At 54.0% G+C, this 9317-nt stretch overlaps 1 protein-coding gene across 1 annotated transcript; it reads left to right on the top strand.

Annotated features, from left to right (window-relative positions):
- Nucleotides 1-1270: 1270 nt before the first annotated feature.
- On the top strand, nt 1271-2778 carry LOC141737404 (olfactory receptor 14J1-like). The gene has a single exon (XM_074572095.1). It carries the CDS (start codon nt 1286-1288, stop codon nt 2213-2215), a length of 930 nt encoding a protein of 309 aa, XP_074428196.1. The 5' UTR covers nt 1271-1285; the 3' UTR covers nt 2216-2778.
- The last annotated feature ends 6539 nt before the right edge of the window (nt 2779-9317 follow it).

Genomic DNA, 9317 nt, shown 5'->3' with positions numbered 1-9317 from the left:
TCTCTAACCATGTGCCGTGTGTCCATTTTTCTCTCCAGAGCACAGGGGCTGAGAGAACTGGCCCAGCAAAGTTCATGCTGGGGAGGTGACGGGCACAGCAGGGTAGGGGTAACGCTGTCCTGAGTGCCCGGCTGTCTCTGCCCTGGCCTCTCTCAGCCAGACCATCACTGCGTTTTCCCTTGTTTCTCCGCTTGTCTGTGATATTGTGATTGTCCCCTTGTTCTCTCAGCCAGGCTCTCTGGGGATGGGAGTTGCAGCAGCCGAGTCAGGCACCGGTCTAGTGATTCCTTCCCATAAAGTGTCTCCATGGAAATGAAGTGTCCAAGCTCTCCTCTAACCTGTGGGGCTGTGGGCAATGCAGTCTCTATCATCCCCTGAGGAAGGAGATGACTTTCCCTTTCTGACATACCATCACTAGGCCACTTGGGTATCTCCTTGGGGTGTCCTTCCAAGCACTGAGCTGCCCTCCAGGATGCCAATCCATCCTGGAGCATCCTGCTGTTACCTGAATGCCCTGTGGAGAAGCGCAGAGACGCTACGACCAAGGAAACGCTGCTGGGTTTGTGAAAGGAGCCATGTGTGTCCTTGGTGAGAAGTGGGGTGCTGAGACCTTGAGAAAGGGTGAGACACTGAGCTCTCGGCAGTGGGTTTCTCTGCTCTCAGCAGTGCCTGGTGTCTTTCCATGTCAACACGCGAGTGCGATTCCCCTCTGTCTCAGAAAGGCACAAGCAGAGGGCAGCTGGGAACAAGACAGAGGGACAGACCAGCTCCCCTCTCTCTGCACTAACCCTCAGACAATCCCCTTGCCTGGCAGGACTCCCTTTGCTGTCCCTGAATGCAGCAGAAATGGTGAGGGTTTCTGAAATGCAAGAGAATCTCCAGCTGAGACGGGAGAGAGCTGTAGAAGAACCTCTCTCCAACACTCTTGCAACTGTGGTTTCATGGCAATGGGAGGGCAGAGACTGACAAGCCCTTTTTCCATGAGGAGAGGTTTATCTGACAAATTGGAACACCAGGACTGCCCACCCCATTCCCACGAATCTGCTGCTGCAGAGCAGGGCTGACTCCTGGGCAGCCAGCGGGCAGAGGTCCCGCTCCTCCTGGCACACTCGGCCAGAAACAGTCTGAGCTCCAGCCACAGAGCTGAATGAAGATCTGATAGAAGTGGAAAAGCAGTGCAGAGTGTGAAGTCTGAGAAATGGTGTTGATTTTGCTCAGAGAAGTCTCCCTTAACTTCTCACTGTCTTTTCCTCCTTGTTCAGTTCTCCACACCCAGAGGCAACAAATGTCCAACAGCAGCTCCATCAGCCAGTTCCTCCTCCTGGCATTCGCAGACACACGGGAGCTGCAGCTCTTGCACTTCGGGCTCTTCCTGGGCATCTACCTGGCTGCCCTCCTGGCCAACGGCCTCATCATCACCACCATCGCCTGTGACCACCGCCTCCACACCCCCATGTACTTCTTCCTCCTCAACCTCTCTGTTCTTGACCTGGGATCCATCTCCACCACTCTCCCAAAATCCATGGCCAATTCCCTGTGGGACAACAGGGTCATCTCCTACTGGGGATGTGTAGCACAGGTCTTTTTCTTTCTCTTCTTCATTGCAGGGGACTATTGTTTTCTCACCGTCATGTCCTATGACCGCTATGTTGCCATCTGCAAACCCCTGCACTACGGGACCCTGATGGGCAGCAGAGCTTGTGTCCACATGGCAGCAGCTGCCTGGGGCAGTGGGTTTCTCACTGCTCTGCTGCACACGGCCAGTACATTTTCCCTGCCCCTCTGCCAGGGCAATGCTGTGGACCAGTTCTTCTGTGAGATCCCCCAGATCCTCAAGCTCTCCTGCTCAGACTCAGACTACCTCAGAGAAGGTGGGCTTCTTGTGGTTAGTGTCTGTTTAGGCTTTGGTTGTTTCGTTTTCATCGTGCTGTCCTATGTGCAGATCTTCAGGGCCGTGCTGAGGATCCCCTCTGAGCAGGGACGGCACAAAGCCTTTTCCACGTGCCTCCCTCACCTGGCCGTGGTCTCCCTGCTTGTCAGCACTGGCGTGTTTGCCTACCTGAAGCCCCCCTCCATCTCCTCCCCAGTTCTCGATCTGGTGGTGGCAGTGCTGTACTCAGTGGTGCCTCCAGCAGTGAACTCCCTCATCTACAGCATGAGGAACAAAGAGCTCAAGGATGCCCTGAGGAAACTATTTGCATACAATCTTCCCTAGATTAATAAGGTGTCCACTGTGCCAATGGAGCTCCCACTGCATCTCAGGAAAAAGCAGGACTAATTTTCCTTCAAATGTTTCTTTACTTTCTCTTTGTGGGATTTTTTTGTTGTTGTTGTTGTTGTTCTTTTGGGGTTTTTTTCTTCGTTTGATTGTTTTTATGTGTTTTGGTTTTTTTGTTCTTGACGTTTGTTATTATTATTCTTGGCTTCCTACTGCTTTTTTTCTTGACCCAAAGACCTCGTTTACAGATGGATCCTGGCTCCCTTTTTAGATAAGCTTAGTAAATATACCTGGAAAAAATTATTTATCTCAGCTCCCATCTCTTCACTTCTCTTCTGCAGCTGGGCGAGCTGCCCCAACACATAAAAGGGGTTCAGGAGGAAAATGTCCAACTGCCCCATTAATGATCAGCCCTGGGGAGCCTTGGGGCTGCCCCTGGCTGCCTCGCTGGGCACTCTGTCTGTGCCGCCTGCGAGTCGGGGCTGCTGCTTCCCTGGAGCCATGGCCAAGGACAGCAGCAGGACGAGGCCTTTCAGTGCTGGTCTCTCCTCACATCCCCACTGTCCTGCTGTGCCCTTGCCTTTATGTTCCCCCTAAGGCCTCGTGTACCTTGTGACAGTCCTGTTGTCTCTACAGTGGCACCCCTGTGACTGTGGGTAGCAGCAGGCGATGAGAACCTCTTTATTAGAGCTGGTCTCTGTGAAAATAGCACCATAAAATGGCTCCTCAGGGCAGGGCCAGAACGCTGGACGCCTCTTACAAAGCCATTCTCAGGAGTTGCACCCAAGGAGCTGCTCCCTCAAAAGGACTTTTCTCCTCTGTGGTTCTTGATGGTTTCAGGGCAACAGGCTCAGATTCCCATGGGAATATTTTTCAGACCAAGGGCTGAACGAAGACCTCTCTTCATGGTTGAACATGTCTCCTAAACAGTAACTGGTTTTTGACATATGGGCCTGGCACTGCCCCACTTGCAGCAGAGCTGGTGCCAGATTTCATCCTGGAGAAGAATTGGAAGCTGCCAGGAGAGCTCAGGGGATCTGCAGGGACAGTGTGGGAGTGTGGGTGGGCAGTGAGGGGCACCTCATCAAATGAGTGACCATCCAAGGGAATGTCTCCCTGAGGAAAAGATGAACCTGTGGAGTCCATGGGCAAACGAGGCCCCTGCAATGCCAGGAGAGGCTGTGAGGAGCCAGCAGGCAAAGGGACAGAAGACTGGAGAGTGGTTCAGGACACCCTCGTGGAAAGCCCCATGGGCTGGATCTCGTGCAGCCCTCCCCTGCCCTTTGTGCCACTGGAGACACCCCTTGGTCCTGCCCAGCCCGGACCTTTCTCACTGAGCCAGGAGGGAAGATGGAAGGGGGCTCAGCACCAGTGATCACTTTCTGGCTGGGTCTGCTCCTCACCCTGACCAGCATGGCCAGTGCAGGGTCACCCCACGGCCCCAGGGCACCACAACCCCCTCCCTCTGCAGAGCAGCACCGCCAGCTCAGGATCCTGTGGGGAACATGGGGTGCCAGCCTGGATGCACGCACCTGGGGAAACGCTCGCTGGGGAGAAGGGGTGACCAGGGAGAGGAGCAAGGGAGCAGTTCTGTGCCTGCCAGGTGCAATTAATGAGAAGGAGACGCCTCATTCTTTAGGCCCCGACTCAGGGCAGGCTGCTCTGTGCCTGGAGCAGGACTCTTGTGCTGGCCTGGGGAGAGGGGCTGGCACTGAGGGGGCAGAGCCAGTCAGCGGTGGGCACCTCCTGGACCCGAGACCATGCACCCTTCATTTTCACCCACCTCCATTGCCTCCTGCCATGTCCAACCTCCAGCCCTGGGGGTGGTGGGGAGGCTGAGACCCCCCTCTGTTCCCCAGCAGCTGCTGTGCCCTTCAGAGGGGCTGGGGCTTTGGGCTGAGCAGCCAGAGCTCTGCAGCAGCCTGCGGTGGGCAGTCCTGTGGGGTCAGTCCAGACTGGACTTCTCTCCTGGGCTGGGCTGGAGAGAAAGCAGGAGAGCTGGGCTTGAAAATGCCCAGGAGAGGACACCACCACTGTTGGCTGAGCTGTGTGACCATGCCGGGTGAGGACACACTCCAGCGGGTGTGAGGTGCAGAGCTAAGACAACGTGGGTGCAGGAGAGAGGAGGCCGGTCTGTGCCCTTGGTGGTTTGGACAGACTGGGAAGGTGCCCCAGCGCATTTGTCTCTCTCATCACCATGTCCAGCACCGGCCACTCACCCCAGTTGATGGGAGAGGTTTGCTCTCTGGACATCTTCTTCCTCCCACTGATCTCGCTGCCTCTGTCAGAGGAACAGCTAGCCCTGCCCAGACACTCTTCTTGCCCAGAGGTTGGCAGACCCCAGAGCTGGGCTGTCTGCAGACCCCTGCAAGGGACATGGCTGGGGCTTGGCTGGGGTCTCATCACAGTCTACAGCTTCCTCAAGGGGGACAGCGGAGGGGGAGATGCTGATCTCCTCTCTCCCGTCACCAGCCATAGGAAATGTGGAAACGGAATGAGGCTGCATCAGGGGAAGCTGAGACTAGATGTTAGGAAAAGGTTCTTCACTGAGAGGGTGGTCAGTCACTGGGACAGCCTTCCCAGGGAAGTGGTCACGGCACCAATCCTGTCAAAGTTCAAGGAGAGTCTGCACGACACCCTTAATCACACAGTTTAGCGTTAGGTAGCTCTGCGAGGAGCAGGGAGTTGGACGCAATGATCCTTATGGCTCCCTTCCAACTCGAGATATTCTATGATACTATGATACTATGATCTCCAATGCCAAGAATAGTCCCTCACACCCCCATTTGTCTGTGTGTGTTTGTCTGTTTCTGGGGCAAGTGGGGAGACGAGGGGATCCAAGATCTACTTCGGGATAGACTGCAAATCTAAGACCTGCTCTGGGAGGGACCTAAACCCGATGTGTGTCGTATGGATATATATTTTCCACTAACATAGCCCGCCGTACAAACACAGAGACATGGCGGGGTTGGGAAGTGAGGTGCAAAGTTCTCCATACGGTGATGGTCCTCAAGAAGACTGCTTTTACTACCTGTCCACACCTTCTTAGGAAACACTCTGCATCAATATCAACTGGAGAATTCTTCTAGCACTTCTGCAAAGAGCTCTTTACACACCTTCCTCCTGAACTACACTCTTGACACTTTTCTAATTAAGTATAAGTATACTTAAGTGTAAGTCTTGAGGAGTAGATGTAAATGATGGAAGAGACATGGCTCTATCAGTTTTCTCTGTTAACTGCCAGTCCCAGGCACATCGCTCAGATACACTGGGGCTTCTAGAGGTTTGCGCTGGGTGCTTACGGTCATAGAATCATAGAATCACTTAGGTTTGAAAGGACCTTTAAGATCAGCGAGTCCAACCGTAAACCTAACACTACCAAGTCTGCAGCTAAACCATGTCCCTCAGCACCACATCTACATGTCTTTTAAATACCTCCAGGGATGGTGACTCAACTACTGCCCTGGGCAGCCTCTTCCAATGCTTAACAACCTTGCAGTGAAGAATTTCTTCTTAATTTCCGATTTAAACCTTCCCTGGAATAATTGGAGGGCAATTCTTCTTGTCCTATGGCATGAGAGAAGAGACTGAAACCCCCATCACTACAGCTGCCTTTTAGGTAGTTGTAGAGAGTGAGAAAGTCTCCCCTCAGCCTCCTTTTTTTCCAGAATAAACAACTCCAGTTCCCTCGGACACTCCTCAGAGGACTTGTGCTCTAGACCCCTCACCAGCTTCATTGCCCTTCTTTGAAGCGCTCCAGCCCCGTAATGTCTTTCTTGTTGTGAGGGGCCCAAAACTGAACACACTATTCGAGGTGGGGCCTCACCAGTGCCGACTACAACTAACTTCCCTAGCTGTGCTGGCCATGCTGTTTCTGATACAAGCCAGGATGCTGGCCTTCTTGGCCACCTGGGCACACTGACGGCTCACATTCAGCCGGTTGTTGACCAACACCCCCAGGTCCTTTTCTTCTCTCCAGCCACTCTTCCCCAAGCCTGTAGTGCTGCATGGGGTTGTTGTGACCCAAGTGCAAGACCCAGCACTTGGCCTGGTTGAACCTCATACCATTGGCCTCGGCCCATCGGTCCAGCCTGTCCAGATCCCTCTCTAGAACCTGCCTACCCTCAAGCAGATGAGCGCTCCTGCCTGACTTGGTGTCGTCTGAAAACTTACTGAGGGTTCACTCGATCCCCTCATTCAGATCATTGATAAAGATATTAAAGAGAACTGGCCCCAGCACCGAGCCCTGGGGAACACCACTTGTGACCAGCCGCCGACTGGATTGAACTCCATTCACCACCACTCTTTGGGCACTGCCATCCGCCTGTTTTTTTGCCCAGTGAAGCGTACGCTCATCCAGCTTTGAGCAGCCACTTTCTCCCAGAGGATGGTGTGGGAAATGCTGTCAAAGCTTTACTAAAGTCCAGCTAAATAAGATCCACAGCCTTTCCTTCATCCACTAAGCGAGTCACTTTGTCATAGAATGAGATCGGGTTTGTCAAGCAGGACCTGCCCATGCTGACTGGGCCTCATCCCCTGGTTCTCCTGTACGTGCCATGTAATTGCACTCAAGATGAGCTGGTCCATAACCTTTTCTGGCACTGAGGTCAGGCTGACAGGCCTGTAGTTCCCCAGATCTTCCTTCCCACCCATCTTGTAGACTGGCGCCACAATTGCTGGCCTCCTGTCACCTAGGACCTCCCCAGTTCTCCAGGACTGCTGCTGAATGATGGAAAGTGGCTTGATGAGCATTTCCGCCGGCTGCCTCAGCACCCTCTGGCAGATCCCATCCGGCCCCATAGACTTGTGTGCGTGCTAAGTGTTGTAGGAGGTCACTAACCACTTCCCCTTGGATTATGGGGGCTTCATTTTGCTCCCTGTCCCTATTTTCCAGCTCAGGGAGTTGTGTACTCCAGGAACAACTGGTCATAGTATGAAAGACTGAAGCAAAGAAGGCATCAACTCCCTCAGCCTTTTCCTCAGCCTTCGTCACTATGTTTCCCCCTGTTGCGTGCAAAGGGGCCAAGCGGTTTTGGCAGAAAATAAACCCCCTTGCGTTCTAACACTCCTCACCGAGGTGGGAGGCCAGGTGCGGCTAGGTTTAAATTCGGAGTGATGCCCAATTCAGCACTATCAGTCCAATCGCGTTTAATATGTATTAAACTATTACGATTTGGATACACTAATAGTGGACTGCACCTTCAGTCTAGTCGTGCTCCTGAACTAGCACGGCCTCTCTCGAGTCTTTGGTCGCGTTCAGTGAGAAACCGAAACGACCAGCTACTGAAACAGCGCAGTTTATTTAAACAACAGATATACAGGTTCTTGGGATTGCCGGTGATAAATACACTGTCTGCAAAGCACGTGCAAATGAAAGTATTGTTACATATACAAAACGCGCGACAAAGTTATAAAGATACAGCCTGGCTGTAAATGTAGAAATGAGAGTCTCTAGAGAAATTTCTAAGTTTCCCGAGGAAGCATTCGGTGTAATCTAAGTCTTACCCAAAGGCGTCCCTATGGGGGGGAAGAGAGGCTCAGCCCGTCGACTGATCCCAGAAGCCGGCGATGTAATCCTTTGTGATGGTGTCTTCCCTGGGTATCCCCCCTCTCTCGGGCTATTTTTATACTATTTGTTATCTTCAAGGTGGAGTTTGAGTGACTTTAGTCATATCATGATCGGTGTAAATTTCTCTCGCTTCACAATTAAAGGTATAGTTCACAAGAAATTCAGGGCGCAGCCTCAAGGAGGAGTGGTCGCACCTTGGAGGCGCGTAGCCTTCGGGATGGAGGTGTGCTTTGGTATTATAATGACATTATAATGAGCAAAGTTCGCACAAAGGAGAGCATTTCATCAAAATTTGACAAAATGTTGGCTCCCAGTAGCGTATAGGCCGCTTATCTGTTCCGTAGTACCATCTCGTTCCCATACCTGCTATACGTCACAAGGGAAGGCCACGGAACAAGCGCGTTCCCTTCCATCCCTCGTGTAGTTTCGCCTTTTACAGGAGATCGCAGATGTTGCATTCTTTGCATGCCAGCCGCGGCTGGATTCCACCTCAGAAGCCTCTTGATTTTATGACTTTCCTTAATGTGGGAACAATGCTGTACTTTTGTATTGTTTGGCCAATTTAGTAATTATTCCACAGGGGGGGTGAGGGACAAATTTGTGGGTCCTGAAATTTGGGGTGGAGGGCAAATGTGCAGGGCCCCATAGAGTGGAGGGGGTGCCCTATAGATTGGGAGGGGGTCGCCAGCTGGGTACCAAAGAACACCCCCCGGCCCCCAAACTGGTCCCCACCCAGCCCTGGGAACAACCCCCCCGGCCTTGTTGCCTCCCCCAGGCCTTGGATCCCATCTCTTGGAAGTGCCCGACCGCAGCCGAAGCCCAAAAGGCACCTGCCCGGGGGGGCTGCCAGTCGCAGAGACATGGTGGTGCAGGGGGCAGAGGGGCTTTTTGGAAAGGCCCTGGGGAGAATTCCCAGGACAAGAGGGGAACCCCGTCTCCTCTTTGCCCAGCTGTGCCCTCTCCCTGCTGGTGTCCTAAGGCACCTTCAGGTGACGCAGGCTGATGTCACAGAGGGACGCCGCACGTCCCAGGGAGGTCTCCCCAGCGCCGTGGCGGTGCCGGCACTTCCCGGTGAGGCCTGGGCACCGCTGGGCACTGCTCAGGGGCTCCCCACTGCTGCCCTTCGGAGCTGCTCCACGGCCAGGAGCGGGGTCGGGAGGCAGCTGGGCTGCGCTGGGGGACCCTCGCTGACAGGCAGAGCAGGGGCACGTCGGAGAGGAGTTTTGGGCGAGGAGCTGCAAAGAGCAGCCCTTTTTTCTGAGCTGAGGGCAAGCGGCAAGCGCCATGGAGGGCTGCTGCACCGTGGCCGTCAGCTTGGAGCTGAGCAGCTTGTTCCCCTCCCTCCTGTGTCTCTCCACCAAGGGTAAGAGGTTTGGGAGCTGCTTCCCGAGGGGTCGCAGCGGGGCTGTCAGTGTCAAAAGCTGGAGCTGCTGGGCTGTGGGGGCGGCTGGGCAGGGCTGGGGGCTGCAGCGAGAGCCCCTCCTCAAGGCTCGAGGCACAATGTGGCATCCCGGACTCCCGGGTCATGAT

Source organism: Larus michahellis, unplaced genomic scaffold, assembly GCF_964199755.1.
Source record: "Larus michahellis unplaced genomic scaffold, bLarMic1.1 SCAFFOLD_117, whole genome shotgun sequence".
NCBI lineage: Eukaryota > Metazoa > Chordata > Aves > Charadriiformes > Laridae > Larus > Larus michahellis.
This window is presented reverse-complemented; position numbering and strand designations above follow the sequence as displayed.